Source organism: Pezoporus flaviventris, unplaced genomic scaffold (assembly GCF_033815535.1).
Source record: "Pezoporus flaviventris isolate CSIRO_AGI_PZ_B2104156 unplaced genomic scaffold, CSIRO_AGI_Pfla_v1 ptg000022l, whole genome shotgun sequence".
In the NCBI taxonomy this organism is placed as follows: Eukaryota; Metazoa; Chordata; class Aves; order Psittaciformes; family Psittacidae; genus Pezoporus; species Pezoporus flaviventris.
In genome coordinates this window covers 5889528-5908284 of record NW_026892570.1, presented here as the reverse complement: position 1 = coordinate 5908284, position 18757 = coordinate 5889528, and the positions used below count along the sequence as shown (strand labels likewise).

Below are 18757 nucleotides of genomic sequence, written 5' to 3'. Positions count from 1 at the left end.
CATGTCACTTGTACCATTCATTCATAAGCATCCAAACTACTGTATACTTTTGTTTTTGCTATGACTTGTTACAAGTGAGGATGGGAGAAAGTGAAAGGCTGAACTGGTCTGTATTTTTAGCATTGAGAAAAACAAAGTTCATCTCATTATTGTATAGCATGTAGAGATATTTGTTCCTTTCCAGAAACATCTTAATTAATTGAATATAGAGGCATATAAATTTTTGCATACCATGGGTAGGATTGTTTGTAGTGCACACAGAGTTGCACATGTTTGCACTGAGTGTAATGTCAGAAATAAGCAATAGAAATTTCCATCACAAGTACCTTTTCCTTTTTCCCCCTCAAAAAGAAAAAAAGAAAAAACATCCCCTTGAACATTTCATTTTGTATAGGGTTATTTAGATTTCATCATCATATAATCTTTTACAATAGATTTGAATGTAAATCACCAGCCTACACTTGATATTCTATTAATAGTTCCACATAAATCAATGGTTAATGAAAATGTCAATGTTTAAGATAAGGATATTAGAATTTATTTAAAGTTCATTGTGCCATTAATATTTGGCATTCCACACTTGTGAACACAATGATTCTTCTTAGCACTTTATTGATTGTTCTAAAGCTTTATATCTAATTATTTTCATTATGACATAATGATCTTTAGAGCTTTAAGTCTAACTTTGCCGAAGAGTCTTAATAAGAAATGCGAAGTTTAGTGTTGTTTGTTTAGTGAAGTTATAAACACCACAGTGCATTTGTGTATAGTATTTTAGAAAGTTTTTACAAAAATGGAGGTGTGAATCCTAACTGTATCTTAAAACACAGAGGAAGTGAATCATCTTGAAGAAAATACTTGATATGGTTTTTTTTACAGAGTTATGAAGAACTCTAGTCTTTGGATTTTTATCTGAGTTCCTGTGGTATTCTGCAGAAGTGGTTGAAAGCAACAAGACCGATTCAACTCTGAATAGTACCCTATTAAATACTTATATGACTGGAGGTTACATCCTATAGCTGAAAGTCTGAGTAACTATTTTATACTGTGCGCTCACTGAATGGTTATTTCATATTTAAAAACAATGACTTAAATAGAAATTTGACGTAGGGTTGGGAACACTATGGTGTATTAATTTGAAGAGTCTTCTGCAGTTGCTTTGGAAATAGTTCTGAAGAGTCCAATAGTCAGTAATTGTTGATCTTTTCCCTAGTTATTAACTAACTGTCTAGGATAAGTGAAATTCAGTTGTTTACTTTATGGAAAGTGCTTGGGTTTGTATTCTGTAGCATATTACTTGGTAATCACTTTCTGCTTCTTCATGTAATGTCTAACCTTAATACTCTGAATGGCTCTCAATGACTGTGCATTCTAGTTATTTTAATCACTAGACACTGAACGCTCTCCATGATTACCATCAACTGCATCTTCTGCTCCACTTTGCCAATCTATAGCTGTGTTCTGCCTATGAAATCATCAGAGCCACAAAAGTTCAGAAAATTTCAATGTTCAGAAAATTTATAATGTTCAGAAAATTTTTGAGTAATACCAAATTAGGTAGGGCCCACAAAATATTTTTGCACCAGAAGAGAACTCCTGGATGTACCCTCCTCTGCCATCCATGAAATGACCTAAGCACTCTTTGCATCAATCCTTTGTCACAGGAGGACAAATTTTAGAACTCAGTCAGCACCTCTCCATGTCCTGTGGCATACCTTTCACAGGTGGTTCTACCACTGTGAATATAAATGTTAAATTTCTTCCAATTTGCTGTTTAGCTAGTTTTAGCAGAAATATTAAAAATATTATAAAAAGTTAATTGAATATATTTTTCACATTTTCTGGTCAAAGTTCAGACACTCCAGCAGATGACTATACGGCCATCCTTGCTATTTGTCCCTTCATTTCTGGAACTTCTGAGATTAATTCTCTTTTTTCAATATTATATTAGTTTTATTTATTCATATTAATATAATTCATTATTTCAGTGGTTATTTCAAACTCAATATTACATTATTTCTTGCCTTTAAAATCTGAAGAGTAACATTATTTACAAGATCTGTTATTCTGATATGCTATTTAATAGGAACATTCAGTGAGTTCAAAGCAGAATTTGTGTTTTCAGAGTTCACTCTAACAGTATCTAGAGGATTACAAAGACCTCCCTACAGAAGGTAACATTCAGCAGAAATTCTCTTTACCCTGTCTCATGGAGTTTCTATTGCCTTTGTTCTCCTACTGTGTGTTGTGGGTTTTTTTCCTTTTAACCCTCAGTAAGGGGAAACTGAGCTCTCAACTTTGTCCAAATGAAACAAATTAATCCTGAAACTCATTTTACTAAGAAACTATTTTTAGACACAATGTATTTCTTATTATTGTATAAAACTGATGATCTTTATGCAGAAGAGATCAGTTATTATAAAAGGCATTCTGTTTAAAAATTGACCTCACATTATGCCCTATCTTATGTAGTGAGTCAAATGCCTGGTGTATTTATCATTTCACATTTGTCTCTCAGGTTCATCTGTTACAGAAAAGTGCTTTATAATAACGAGATTCAGGCTAAGGGATTGCAAGTGTGTGGCATTACTCAGTCTAAAGGTTGGCCAAAGTGGATCTGTTATAAAAAGTCTAATGTATCTTTTAAAGGTGAAAAAAAGAACCCAAACAATTGATTTTTTTTTTTAAATCAGCAAGTGCATCTTTGAAAATGTTGTTTGAAGCTGATTTATTTCCCTTGACCACTCCAAACTGGTTGCTTTTCTCTCAGAGTTCAATAACACAAATGGGAACCTTTCTTCTAGATTCATGGAATCTTCTCATACCTCTAGTCATTTAATTAATCCCTTAGTAATTAAAAATTGTGGTAATTCCTTCTTTCGGAATTACCTATTTTCATACATGATTGTCTTTGAGTATGTGAAAGAACCTGTTTCAGGGAGGATAGTCATAATTCTCAATCTTCTATTTCATCTACCTATTTTGACCTGCAAAGACTTAGTTATGATTTTCTAAGCCAACTATAAAACCATATAATGTGAAATATTGCTGATGAAATTGCTCAATTTAATTCACATTATACATAGCCTTAGAAACTGTGTTGAAATTTACCCTCTGATATTTGTAGAGATTCTGTGAGTAAAACAGACAGTAGAAGATGTTGATTGAATTATAGTGGTGATAATTTAAATACGGTTAACAATGATAACCAATTAGCATGTAGTCAAGAGATGCTATTTATCCAAACTGAAAAATAATGAAACTAGAACATTTTACTGTTTCTTGACTACTATGCTTTCTAGATGTCCAGAAAAGGTTTGATTTTCATGCTGTGAGTGAATCATTGTTCTCACTGTCAACGAGTGTGAAGAATGAGCTTTGAGGGTAGGCCTCCTGAAGTAGGATTTTCCACTAAGTCAGTCTTACTCCAGTAAATAGTAGGCTACACTTTAACTTGTTCTGTTTGTGATTTTGTGAACCAATTGACTATGAACTAATTTAAATATCCTTTATTACTGACCTCTTTCTAGCTCCTTCTGAAGTGCTTTTTTCATTTGATGTTGGAAATGGACCTAGTGAAGTTACAGTACAATCACTCACTTCCTTAAATGACAACCAGTGGCATTACGTGAAGGCCGAAAGAAACATCAAAGAGGCATCCTTACAAGTAGATCAATTTCCTCAAAGGTCTCACACTGCTCCACCTGATGGGCATATTCGCTTGCAGCTCAACAGCCAGCTTTTTGTAGGTAGGCACTCATTTCACAGAATCTTTCTTAGTTATGGTGGAAAAAAAGCAAAAAATAGAAGACAAAAAGGTGACAACTGAATCTTTTGAAGAGAGTTTTTATGATGAGATGGGAGTCTCTTTGAAACATCCATGGAGATGGAGACGTATTTTGACATTACAAATTCAGTGCATTCACCTGTATTGAGCTGACAGTTTAAAAACTGTTTTAATTTATTTGCAAGCATTCTGTGTGGCTCATTTTCTCATATAATGTTTAGGAGAATAATTGTATTAGAAGAGTGATTCTGTTTTGCTTTTGGATTTGTGTGCTTTTTTCCTCTCTGAAAATTTTTGAAGATCCCAGAGTAAAATGTAGTAACATTCATTATAGTACTGTGTACCTTGAAATCCCTTATGAGTTTGTACAATTATTTTGAAATAATTTGGAGCAGAACTGTCAAAAAATGTTATTTGCTTAATTTTATTCTGATAAAACAGTGCTTTTGAAGTGTGACATGACAAATGATGGTGATTCGTTCGAAAAATTTGTCATGCATTTCCTGAAAATAATTTGTGAGGATTAGGTATGACTGAAGCAAGGGTTTTCTGGTGTAACCTGTTTTTGCAATTAACTGTAATACTCTCATGTAGATTAATATGGTGTGTAGTTTATTTTGTGTTTGAGTTGAACAAGCCTTTTGGATAATGCAACTTTTTACAACTCCAAACTATTTATAAGATATTTTCATTTCTTCAATTAAATATAATTTTATTCAGTGGTGGGAGTAGTAAGATTTACTGTTTTACTATTTTTTCTGACAGTCTGCTTGTACAGACTCAGGATTGTCTGCTCAAGCCAGTGAAAGGATTTAGAGAAAAATGAAATATATGGTATCTGAAGAATGGCATTAGCAGAGGCACTTTACTTACATGTTCACTCGTTTACTTACATGTTGTCTCCTACAGCAAGCATCAGGTACCTAATACCTGCCATAGTCATGCATCAGTCAGTCACTAATGTATTAAGAATGACATTTCTCTGGACTAAACCACTGTATTTCTTGGATTTGTATACTCTGGTTTTCCAAACAAGCCAGAACAAAAGCCTGAATCTCCCACCAAAATGCTCATTTTAGAAGAGATAACATCAAATCTTCATATTGCTAGATGCTTTTGTGCCATTATGTCTGTTAATAAGAACAGCTATGTCAAGATTTTCCATGTAACATCAAGAATTCTACAAACTTTGAAATAGAAAAGTATGAAATCCACATTAAACCAGAAGTTTATTTGAAATGCATGAGAATTATAAGTTGTAATCTTACATATTGTGCAGTATTTTCTGCTTTTACTTTTTAAAACAGAGCAAGTGATGGGAAATATGATTAAGTTGTGCAACAAAGGACAAGAGAAATGGCATGTAGATTGCACACCTTGCTAAGCAATCGGGATGAAAAAAATGCTAGTGGTCAGGAAGTGTCCTAAAAATAAACAGTGAAAAAACAAATGAAGCAAAAATTAGCCTTAGGATTGCCCTGTATCCTTATCACATCTGCTTGGTATCAGGTTTATCCTGACTGCTATTCTTCTGTAGTGAGAGGGATAAACATTCCTGTTATCCAAGAATGGACACAGCTTGTAATATGGGACAGAGTATGTCAGGCCACACACTATGGGGTTCTGTGATCTGTACCAAAAGACACACAGATGGACAGAGACACAAATCAGTTGAATAGCCAGGAGGATGTAAAAAGGTTAAAACTGTACAGCTCATCACTCTCCAATCCTCTTTTTTCTTTGGTTTGTTTGTTTCTTTCTTTTTTTTCTTTCTTTCTTTTATATTTTTTCTCTTTTCCTTTTTTCCTTTTATTCTTTTTTTTTTTTATTTTTCCTTTTTTCTTTGCTATTCTTTTTCTTTTTTCTCCCCTCACCTCTCTTTTCCTCTCTTCCTTTTCTCTTTCTCTCTTCTCCTGTCTTCTCCTCCCCAAATTCTGCATCTTAATCCTTTGTCAGTTAATAGAAGTATGCATCATTGCTTGGTATCTTACTGTGCAAAATCCTTATTTACCATTAAATCTTCAAGTGTTTGCTGTAATTACTTTACAAAAAACAAATCAGATATGCTTTTAAAGCTATTTATAAGTATTTATACATGCATAAGCTTGAAACTTGAAAATCCATAATATACTGTTCAGGAGCTGTAAAGTATAAAGACGTTTTTGCACATCAATGCATTTAATTTTTTTAAAGATCATTTGAATTTATTTCAGGTGGAACAGCATCCAGGCAGAAAGGATTTTTGGGATGCATTCGCTCGTTACAGTTGAATGGAATGGCCCTTGACCTGGAAGAGAGAGCAAAGATAACACCGGGAGTTGAACCAGGCTGTCCAGGACATTGTAGCAGCTATGGTAAACTGTGTCACAATGGTGGAAAATGCAAAGAGAAATACAGTGGATTCTCCTGTGACTGCACTTTCTCTGCTTATACTGGGCCGTTCTGTAAAAAAGGCAAGCATGTCTTTTAGTTTTGTCAGTTATTGAAATAGGACCATACAGTTCAGAACAAGATCTTGACAGCAGTTTAAGGAGACGCTTAAATGCTTGTAAAATATTTGTATTACACTAATGTAGAGAAACATTCAACTCATTTTTTCAGAAAATCTAAGTTTTGCTAAATACTGTCTTCTAGAGATGTGGTCAACATATTTTGCTTAAAGCAGGATCATTCCAACTGAGATTAGCACCATTATTTAATGTTATGCAACTCCTTTGATTATTTAATATTACTATAAGTTATGGACTGTATCTTTATGAATATTTTTTAATTTCTGTCTTGTAAGTCAATCTCAAAACTAAGACTAAATTTGGAAAATGAGATGCAGAAGGTAAAATTCTTTTTATCGTGAGAACAAGGTGAAAACAGGGCTGAGCCTAGTTTTTCAGCCATTTTAAAGGAATTCTTTGGTGATGATGTCATACTGGTAAATGATCTAATTAACATCATGGAGATTGGCTAGTGGAAGGTGTCCCTGCCCATGGCAGGGGGGTTGGAACTAGATGGTCTTTAAGGTTCCTTCCAACCCAAACCATTCTATGATTCTATGACCATAAGTTGTCAAATTTTAATTTTAAGAATGTAAATTTAGAACTTTTTGTATTTAAATATAATTCCAATCCGTGAAAAATTATTTGCTTCCTCAATGTATTAAAGGGATTATGCACAGTACCTTGTGGCTTAAATGTCATAACTCCATGTTCCTCTAAATTAGTTAGCATAACATCTATCCAGCCACCACTGCCACTAGAAGTATGAAGGGCTCATGTGAAGTTCTTCCATACCTTAGCTCACCTGCGGTGTTAATGTCATTGAATGAGGAATGATCCTTTCCTCCTCCCCTGCAAACAGCTGAAGAGGCTCACGGTCACAATCTGTGTTTATTATACTTGCATGGGTAAAATGACTCCTGTTGCTGAAAGTGTGGGATAACCTGTAGGAATAATACATATGAGAGGAAACATACTGGGTTTGAGGACATGGATAAACAAGGGAAAAAAATCCCAAACAACAAACCCAAAACCATAAGTGTGTCTAAAACTAGACAAAAAGAAGCACTTCATACAACAGATATTTAAGACACTTACCTTATTGGTCTTGGTCTGCCCATGTTGGGTCTTATTTTTTGCTATAGTTCTAAATATTAGTTCCATTTATATTTTATTTTCAGCTTTATTACAATCATAAAGAATACATTTTGTCTTCTTCTGTAGCAGAAATAAATAGAAAACAGAGGTAGTCCTGTTGTGCATGATATTTAAAAATCTAATTACTTTTTGTTTCAGAGATCTCTGCCTATTTTGGGACAGGCACTTCTGTCACATACAATTTTCAAGAATACTACACCTTAGCTAAAAATTCCAGTTCTCACGCTTCTTCTTTCTATGCTGACATGACACTGAACAGAGAAGTAATTACGTTTGCCTTCCGAACAACGCGGACACCAAGCTTACTGCTCTATGTCAGCTCATTCTACAAGGAATACCTCTCAGTCATTCTCACCAGAAATGGTGAGTGTTCAGATATGTCATCTGGAAACAAAAATAAACATCATAGCTGCCAACCCTGATTGCCAGACCTGAATCACAAACTAAGCATTGTTCTGTTGTTACTTTGAATGATACATTTATTTTTCAGCTGTACTAAGCAGTGTTTTCCACATGAAAAACATTCCTTCTAGTGTAGTTTCAATTTTTACTACTGATTTTTATCATGTTGGCAGAAGTAGTTATTTCTGGAAATTCTCTAGAAATACAGTAGAATATTTTTTAAAAGTTTTTAAATGAAACTCAAAAGATTGATCTGTCTGCTACTCACTCACCATGTTAATTGACATTCTCATGTTAAATAATGAAATACATTTTGAAAGTGCATTATCCATTTCCAAATTAAATGGGTCATTACATTCAAGTAGTTTCACAAGCTACTTATATACCTATGACCATACACATATACACTGCTGTGAAAATACACATAACATAATTGATGTTTCAATTTACGCTGAACATCGGGTGTTAGTTATATCTTTCTTTTCATTCTTTCTTCTATGTCTAGATCTTTTTATTAAATTTTTTATTTAATTAAAAAACCTCACAGACTGAGGTGAATCTTTGGGTTTATCAGAGACTTTGCAGTCACACTGGTTCTGTGCTCAAAGAAGGTTCTGTGCTTTCCCAAATACAGATTTGGATGTAGAATAACCTTAGCATCCTCCCCATCATGAGAGGTGGAACATGGTTTACTCCTGACTGGCCTGGGTATGGCCTGAGCCTTGCTTTCCGAAAGATGAGTATAAAGTTGTAGTCTGTTTAGCTACAGCTGAGAGGAAATCTCTGACATGGAAGCTATGCTGTGCCTTTGTTCTGTTGTGGCAGAGTCTGTGTGTTAGTGTCTGTGACAGTACACTGGGTGTTAACAATAAATGGAAGGTGACCTAGAAGTTGCTAACTGCATCCAAGTGAAATGGCAGATGGCCAGAAGTTTACAGGCCCAGACAGTGTAAGCACTATTAAAGAACAGTACTTTTACAGTACTGAATTCCATTTGATAAGTCACGTTAATATGAGTTATCAGACCAACCCTTTCTCAGCTGAATTATAAAAGTACTTATTAAAATCTCTGCACAAATTAACTAATTTTGGAGAATTGTGACAGTTTATGGCTTTCTTTGCAAATACTTCCTACCTCCAATATTACTATTGTATATGAACTGCACTGTCTGTTCTATATGCAGTGTACTAATCTTTTTGCCCTATTTAACCCTGTAGGAAGTTTACAGATCAGGTACAAGCTGGATAGCCATCAAGATCCTGATATCTTCAACATCAGTCTCAAAAGCCTGGCTGATGGACAACTGCAACACATGAAGATTGATAGAGAGGAGGAAATGCTCTTTGTAGAGGTAATTCAGTTAGATAAAAAAAAAACAACAAACAAACCACAAAGTGGGTTATCTTAAAAAAGTAGAATACCTCAAGCAAAATTAAGTAAAAAGTTACAAAGCAATTGCCTCAGATAAACTGTACTTTAGTATCTTAAGTAAATAAAGCAAAGGATAGAAGACTTATGATGTACAGTGAAAATCTACATTAGGCAGTCCCTTTGGTATTAATTTTGTCTATTCCAAAAGGTCAATATATCACAATTTTATAGGAAAATCCAATTAATTGTTTGATGGTTAATTTTTCAACATTTATGAAATGCGTATGACTACTGATTTTTTGGGGGGGGGTCTTGCATTCTGGTTTCTGTTTCAAATTACGTATCAAACTATATTACATCTAGATAATTAATTTAAGCCTATTTATTTGTCTTATTTTCTGTGGACCCTTTCACATTAAAGCAATGTGACTATTAAGGAAAAGATTTTTGTTATTTTTTGCAGAAATTTTATGATAAAATAGATTTGATTTGCTAATATTATATACTAACATGTAAAGAAATCTTAATTTTTTAATATTATAATGTTAAAAACCTAGATGTTACAAGTTAGTATTTTGAGGCTAGAGCTGAGTTTGCTTAATTATGCATTGATACAAGGCTTGAAGACAAGTAGTTCTATAGGTACCCTGGGGGCAGAGAATTTACAGTATGATATTTGATCTTTATGAACTAAATGTTGAAAGCCTTTTTTAATGAAAAGAACCTTTTTCATGTTTTTGAAGGCTTACTACATTTATTCATCTCATAGATGAAAAAGAAAGAATCAGACAAACCAGTAATATAAATAAAGGTTTATTAAGTGGGATGCTTAAGAAGTATTGCAGCTATAGTCAGTGATCTGATGAAGCTAATCATCTATTTCTGGAATAGTTTTTATACTATAACTAACAAATGCTGCCCTCAGCTCCTTTCATTTTTAACCTTGATTATATCTGCTTTTTTGCAAACTTTGACTAATATCTGCCCCATTACACCACTTTACTCTTCACTGAACCATTCTACAGGTTAACCAGAATGAAAGAATGAAGTTTTTTCTGACTTCAGGCACAGAATTCAATGCAATTAAGTCTCTCACACTTGGCAAGATTTTAGGTAAGTGGAACACTGCAAGATTTTCTAAAACTTAGATCAAAATGTCATCAAGGAACTTAAAAAAATAATAACCCTTAATTCACTGAAATACATTTGTTGTCTTAAATTTAATTAGACACTGGGTCACAATCAAGGTATAAGCTTCAGGCTTATAATAATATAATAATAATAACAATAATGGGTAAGTATTTCCTAAAAATGATCAAGTGGATTCCATTAAAAATAATTTCACAATTCTCTATCCCATTTTGCAATTAAGCATTATGAACACCGCTTTTTTTTTTTTTTTTTTTACTCTCGGGGGAAAAAAAAATTCACTATGAAATCATACACAAAGACCACAGAATGCTATTATTCATGTACCGTATTTGAAAACCTCTCTGTGATTACATATACGTTAGGTATATGTTAATGTTAGCAAAAACTTATTAGAGCTACTTTTTAAGAACAATTTATGCTATGACAAAATATTTTGTCTCCTGAAGATTCATTGAAAGGCATCTATATCACTGTAGTAATGATCAAAATGAAATTTACCTATCTACAATTACCATTTTGTTAATTTTGTTAAAATAAAACAGCCTGAAAAAAAAGTTTCAAGCTCTTTAATATTTGTCACATTGGAAAAACTCATTGATAGAGGAAGACTTGGTCTTGCTGAAAATTTAAAGGATATTTTACTTTCCTCAAAAGTTATTAGAATCATAACATCATAGAATAGTTTGGGTTGGAAGGAACCTTTAAGATCATCTAGTTCTAGCCCCCCTGCCATCGGTAGGGACACCTTCAACTAACCTAGGTTGGTCCAAGCCCCATCCAACCTGGCCTTAAACACTTCCAGGGATGGGACAGCCACAACTTCCCTGAGCAATCTCTGCCACTGCCTCAAAACCCTCACAGTAAAGAACTTCTTCCTAATATTTAATCTAAATCTCTCCTTTTTCAGTTTAGGGTCATTACTCTTTGCCTTATCGCTACATGCCCTTGTATGAAAGTTCCTCTCCAGCTTTCCTGCAGGCCCCCTTCAGGTGCTGGAAAGCTGTTGTAAGGTCCCTGTGGAGCCTTCTCTTTTCCAGGTTGAACAAGCCTAAGTCTCTCAGCCTGTCTTCACAGGAGAGGTGTTCCAGTCCTCTGATCATCTTCATGGCCCTCTTTTGACCTCCAACAGCTCCAGATCTTTGGACTTACTCAAGCAGGTCCACATCCTTGTGTTGAGGGCCCCAGAGCTGAATGCAGTGCTCTAGGTGGGTTCTCACAAGAGAAGGGTAAGAATCACTTCCCTCAACCTGCTACTTTTGATGCAGCGCAGGATACAGTTGGCTTTCTGGGCTGCAAGAACACATTGCTAGGTTGTATTGAGCTTCTGATCAACCAAAATCCCCAAGTCCTTCTCAGGGCTGCTCTGAATATAGCCTCCTCCCAGCCTGTGTTTGTGCTTGGGTTTACCTTGACCCAGGTGCCTTGCACTTGGCTTGTTAAATTACACGTTTGCACTGGCCCACCTCTCAAGTCTGTCAAGGTCCCCCTGGATGGCATCCCTTCCCACCAGCATGTTGACCTCCCCACACAGGTTGGTGTCCTCAGTGAACTTGCTGGTGTGCACTCAATCCTACTGTCCATATCTCCAAGAAAGGTGCTGAGTAGAGCTGGTCCCAGTACTAACCCCCGAGGAGCATCACTTGTCACTGGTCTTCTCTTGGGCATTGAGCTGTTGACCACAACTGCTTCAGTGCAACCATCCAGCCAATTCCTTATCCACAGTGTGGTCCACACATCAGATCCATGCCTGTCCAGTTTAAAGACAAGGATGCATTACAGTGTCGATTGCCTTGCACAAGTGCATGTAGGTGACATCAATCACATCCCTTATCCACAACTGCTGTAACCCCCTCATAGAAGGAAACAGAATTTGTCAGCTTGGTGTTGTCACAACGATGGTAGACAGTTAAAGTCTATGTTGCTACATTTCTATATCAAGCAAAAGTCCATTTGTACATTCTTCCTCTAGTAGAACTTTTTGTTGCAATAAAAGACAGAGCTGGGATAGTTCATGATATTTAGTAATTAAGGCTACACTGATCTTTTCACCATTTTGCTATTAGAGTGTTGTTTTCACCTTTTTACAAATAGTCTTGGGCTAAGTGTAGATTAAATAGGTTTACCAAAATAAGGACTACTGGGAATTTTTATGTTTAAGTTTACAGATCTTAAATGTTTATAATTTCATATGGCCCACAGGTCACCAATGCCAATAGAAATTCTGGGTTTTTTTAATAAAAGCCATTTTTAACAGAAATTATGAACCCTGTTGCAAAACAAGATGTGGGAAATGCACCGCCTCCCTCACTAACTCTTTTTACTTCAACATTTAGCCAGTAAAATGCCTGCAAAAAAGTGATCATTTCCCAGTCTTTAAAAATTTCTTCAAGTAAGCTAAATTGTTAACATGCTTTTTGTAAAAATAAATTCAGAATATTTTGTTATGGAACACAGGGAAAAAAAAAAAGATTTTTCATCTCAAGTTAGTATAGATAATACATTACTTTATCTCACAGGCTTAGAGGAACTATTTACATGTTTTACATAATACCTACCCTAAACCAGAAGATCGAAGAAGTGTTTTCTTCAGACTCTGTTGTTTAGTTTAGAGGTGTTTCATTACTATGTACCTGAGGTGCTTACCTGAGATCCATGTATCTACCACCTTTTCTATAGTACCTTTGGTAACAATGTAACAGCTTTGGTAAATTAGTATTTCTGCAAGTGTAGCGGTGCCATGATGGTAGAAAACCCTGTTATGTTTTCCCAAAGAATCTCCTACTGATAAGCAAAATATTATCTGAAATAGTCCATCATGTCACTGGTTGGGGGCAATCTCTGCCCCCCATTCAGATAATGTAAGCTGAAAACAAAATGTGTTTGAAATTAGCTTTCTACTCTATTTAATGCTTTCTGTCGCATGTATATAAGGTGATAAGAATCTCCTCCCTTGACCTACTGGCAACATTTTTTTTTTTTGGCACAGTCCAGGATGCAACTTGCTTTCTGGGTTGCAAGCACACATTGCCAGCTTATACCCATTTTTTTCATCCACCAGCATACCAAAGTTCTTCTTTGCAGGGCTGCTCTCAATGCATTCATCCCCCAGTCCGTATTAATACTGGTGTTTGCCTCAGTGCCGGTGGAGGACCCAGCACTTGGCCTTGTTGAAGTTCATGAGGTTTTCACTGGCCCACCTCTCGAGCCTGCAAAGATCTCTCTGGATGGCATTCCTTCCCTCTAGTGAATCAGCAGCATCATTCAGCTTAGTGTCATCCACAAACTTGCTTAGAATGTACTCAGTCCTACTGTATATGTAATTAATAAAGACATTGAACAATACTGATCTGAGAATTGACCACTGAGGAACACAACTTGTTACTGATCTCCATTTAGGCATTGAGATGTTGCATGTAACTATTTGGATAAGGCAACCCAGTTAATTTTTTAATGATGGAATAGATGGTTGTGGTTTTCAATTTTGAGAGTATTATCAAGAATAGGTGAAAGAATAAATGACCTACAGTGGTAATTGTTTTCATAAAGTTGGTAACCAGATACTAAGTAGCTTTTAATTACAATCATTAACATATTAAATAATGAAATTAAAGATCATGTTTGTAGGCTTTCAAAAAAAAATCATAATTATTTTTACTGATGATTATTTGGAAGAGTCTTTATGTAGCTAATCTGTTTTCTCCCTAGGAAAAAAGCTAAGACCTCTAGCACAAACAGAAATGGTATCACTTTTAAAGAATAATTTTTCTTTGTGGAATTTACAGTTGAGAAAAGAACTGGTATGTAGGTATGCACAAAGAATAGAAAAGTGAATGATTGTTTAGGCATAACTTTAAAGCAATAATATCTGAAATATAAACTCTAGAAGAAAATTGTTTAAAATATTTCAACCCACCACTAACTGGTGATAAAACTGAATCAGGAACTTGTAATGTTTTGAAGTGTAGTAGTTTTTGGAGTCACACTCACATGAGGGTAATACTACAATGACAACAGAATTAAAGCTTTTACCATTTTTGTTATGAGACTCAGTATCAAAACTTGTGTCAATTTACTTAAAAATTTATTTGATTCAAGTGTTGAAATGTGCATTTTTAGGCAAATAACAGTCTCTTTTGATCAGGATCAATGTCATCACTTCCAAAGAAACCACACCATTACAAAAGTTCAGATGTGGGCATTTCTTCAGCTAAATGATAGTCTTGCATCTTCACAGTTTTGTGAAGCATGGAGCTAACAATGACCTGAGGGGGTGCTTGGCCCAACTTGTCTCAGTTTATGGAATTTGTCCTGAAGAAGACATATGTTATACATCTCTCCCTTTAAAAGGGTAGATGCTATAAAAAAGCTACTGTTTCTTTTCTGAATCTGACTGCTTTAGATCCTGCTTCCTGTGGCATCATAGTTAGAGATGAAAGGAGACTTTATGGAGGCAGTGGGAATAGGTAATTAGTGTTTGCTGCAGTAAAGAGGTCTAAATAGAAGGAGGAGTAACAAAATATGAAAATATGTATTTCCTGTACTTTAAATGTTTAGGAAAAACCCACAAGTTTTAATTTAGGCCAGAAAGCTATGGATTTTCTAAAAAATATTTTCAATTGGAGAAGTACTTGTTCGAACTCTTCTTCAGTTGTACTTAGCTCAGGTTTTCATGTTGAAAAAAAATCTGAGAGTTAGCTGCTGAACTAGTTTTGAATTCCCACGAAAAAAAAAAAAATCAAACTTTCCAGAACCTAAGTCTTCCAATGTAAGGAATTCTGAATTTGTGTTATGCAACATTGTGTCAAAATAGGGAGCTTGACTGTGTTAGGACTCACCAAAATTCCTGAACATTAAGTTGTGAGGGAAAAAAGAAACGCATTCAGCCACAAAGTTCACAGGATACAAGCCAAAGGGCTTCTTGTGCTTTTGTTTTCCTTCTGAGAAGGTACTTTCTCTCAAAGCACCCAACACTACAAGAAGACTGTAGAAACCCTTCTTTTTACAGAACTTCACTGAGGAATTAATTAATTACTGCTGAGTAAAGCCACATTTGTGCAGGACAAAGCTTCCAAGCCTTCCTGAGGGTGAGGGTAGTGAGCTGTTGGTGACCTTTTCTTCAATGAGAGTTGCTAACCTTTCCGCTGAGGTAAAGACAGGCTTTCAGCATGATTTACTTAGGTCTGATTTATATACAAGGTTTCACCAGCTAATGAGAATGTGTGTGTTTATAAGCCAATTCACTTAAAGGAATGTATGATTATGGACATCTCCAACAATGGAAAAATTGGTTATTTCAGTAATGAGTAAAACCAAATTTTCACTTGACTTTTAATAAGAAGGCCTATGTCAAACCAGTAGAAGAATTTGGGCCCACATATGGAATTTCTGTATATTCAAACTATTCTATTATGTTATGAATTTTTCTTTTCTTATATTGATTCATTTATCTCTGAAATTATAAAATTGTATACTTTAATTCTGTCTTTATGGAAATATCTTTGAGGATAACAATTGCACAGCTTTTTTAAGAGCTCTAATTGTGGTTTTATTGATAAAGATAATGACAGAATTGCAAAAATCTCACTGTGTTCTACTGATATGCAAAAATGCAGTGATAATTCAAATTCTTAATTTGAAAATCTGCCTTTTAAAACAATAATGTCTGGGTACTCCCCAAAACCTTTGCAGTAATGCACATGCTAAATAGAAGTTACTTTAAAAATGATACTTTTTCTTTTTCCAACTTTCTCTATTATATGAATTAGGGAATACATGTAGTAATAAAATGGTAACATTCAGTCTGTTAAAGTTGGTTTAGAAAAGCCTTTAATAGAAGACTTAGCGTAAAATATACATTTTTATGTAGCTCCCACAATTTAAAGTACATATAATTTGTTTTAATTTATTTTTTGTAATTGGATTTCTAATTTAGTCAGCCAAACTTGTCAAAGCTTCCTTCCAATACAGAAGCTTTTCAGAATAACTATTTGGGGAACAGAAAGTTTTCAGTCTTGCAATTTTGGGCAGAATACCAGTATTTAAAAAATCAATAATCAGGGATTTAATGGAGATACTTTACTTTGATTAAGTAATTCTGTTAGCAAAATATCTGCCCTTAAACGTCTTGTTTTAAAGATTTTTCTTCTCAATCTCAGCAATAACAAATGACGGTTCTAGAAATAACACCCACTTGTGACTCCTAATTGCTGGATTTTTATAGTTGAAAAAGCAGCAAAAATCTCAGTGACAGAACTGTCTATTCTTTCCTGTCAGTCAAATTGTTTTCTTTGCTGTGATATTTTTTCAGTAGTAAACTGCTGAAACAAATAACAAATTAAGGAAAAGGGGCCTAGACCATTTTGGATTGGTTTTAAAAGGTATTCTTTTGTGCACAAAAATCAGAAAAATAATTGTTTAATGACATATTTTTTCAGTGAATTATCTCCTGATCATCTCAATCTGAATCATAAGTAAACCTCAGTAAAAATCAACAGCATAGCAGCATTTAGGTGGTTACATATTAACCACAACTAACCAACCGTGGTTAATAGGTTGAATATATGATATGTGGTTAATATAGTTGAATATATGATCAATTGTGTGTACAGGTGTAATTAGTTTTAACTGTAATAAGTACTTTTAATGGAAAAAGCCTGGCCATGTGAAAATCTGCATACCAATACAGGCTTGTTGCGTAACTATAAGATTTTATGGCAGTCCATTCCAAGCATGTTGTTAGTACCTCCAGCTAGTAATTTAATTGTGAATGAAAAATGTTTTTGTTTTTTTTGTTTTTTTTGTTTTTTTTTCAACCAAGCGGATTAATAGGACCATAGAATCATCTTGAGTGGGAAGGGGCCCATAAGGATCATCAAGTCCAGTTCCTTGCTCCTAACAAGACTACCTAACACTAAACCATGTGACTAAGAGCATCATTCAGACACTCCTTGAACTCTGACATGCTTGGTGCTGTGCCCACTTCCCTGGGAAGCATGTTCAAGGAATGGACACCCTTTCAGTAAAGAAACTTTTCTTAATGTCCAATCTGAACTTCCCCTGATGCAACTTCATGCCATTTTCTCATGTCCTGTTGCTGGTCACCAGATCAGAAGCTCCAAATCCCCTGCCCCCCCTTGAGGAAATTGTAGACTGCCATAAGGTCACACCTCAGCCTTCTCTTTTCCAAGTGACCTCAGCTACTCCTCCCAAGCTTTGCCATCGAGACCTTTCACCACTTTGGTTGCCCGTCTCTGGACACACTCTAAGAGTTTGATGTCCTTCATATATTGAGGCATCCACAACTGCACACAGTACTTAAGGTGTGGGCACAACAGTGCAGTATGGAGTGACAGTCTCTTCCCTCCGCAAGCTTGCGAAGCTGTGCTTGATGCTCCCTAGGGCATGGCTGAACGTTTTAGCTGCCAGGGCACATGTTGACCCATACTCAACTTGCCATCAACCCAACCCCCCAGATCTCTTTCTGTGGGGCTGCTCTTCAGCCTCTCATCCCCCAGTTTGTACGTATAACCAGGATTAACCTGCTCCAGGTGGAGAATCCTGCACTTGCTCATGTTAAATTGAATACAGTTAGTGATTGCCCAGCTCTCTAGTCTATCCAGATCATTCTGTAAGGCCTTTCCACCCTTGAGGGAGTCCACAGCTCTTCCTTATTTAGTATCACCAGGAAACTTACTCAGTGTACATTTGACATATGCATCCAGATCATTTATAAAGACATTGAAGAGAACTGGTCCTATAATTGAGCCCTGGATACCCACTGGTGACTGGCCACCAGCTTGACGTAATCCCATTTGCTATAACTCTTTGAGCCCGGCCTGTCAGCCAATAGTTCACCCAACATATTATGGACTTGCCTAATTTTGAGAAAAGATAAAATTGTACAGACACATGAAAAATTTTGAAATCTTCAGCTTTATAAAAGCAAGAAATTCAAAGTTCTTATCTGATCTTTCTGTCTGCTGACTTTCAGTATTACTTCAGAGAGGAAAGGTGGTTAAAGGAGACCTCAAGAAAGAGGTTATTTAATCTGTAGCTTGTGTTTGGATTTTTTGCTTTTTTTTTGGGGGGGGGGGTTGTGTTTGTTTTTTTATTTGGTTGGTCGGTTGTTTATTTTTTATTTTGTTTTTTTAACTAAAGCCTTGTAGGTGGAGTCATTTTGCCTGTCTTTGCTAAAAAAAGTTGAGTACATTAGGAAATGAATTGCTGTTAAGATGCTAAAGGATGCATAATTACAGCTTACTATAAAATACAGTCTCCAATCAACAACCTGTGTGTGTGTGTGTCAGACATTTTCAGTCAGTTAGTTAAATTTGACTTAAGCACTAAAGCGCAGAAAGGTTTGTCTTCCCTAAACCTCATAATTTTTGAAAGCCAGAT

General features: G+C 35.3%; 1 protein-coding gene across 1 annotated transcript in view; it reads left to right on the top strand.

Annotated features, from left to right (window-relative positions):
- The window catches only part of CNTNAP4 (contactin associated protein family member 4), a 235536-nt gene that overhangs the window by 209757 nt on the left and 7022 nt on the right, over positions 1-18757 (top strand). The window contains exons 17-21 of the mRNA XM_061456355.1: positions 3531-3749; positions 6001-6240; positions 7573-7797; positions 9055-9188; positions 10234-10321. Of these exons, the coding sequence (XP_061312339.1) occupies positions 3531-3749; positions 6001-6240; positions 7573-7797; positions 9055-9188; positions 10234-10321 (906 nt within the window). The remainder of the gene's footprint in view (positions 1-3530; positions 3750-6000; positions 6241-7572; positions 7798-9054; positions 9189-10233; positions 10322-18757) is intronic.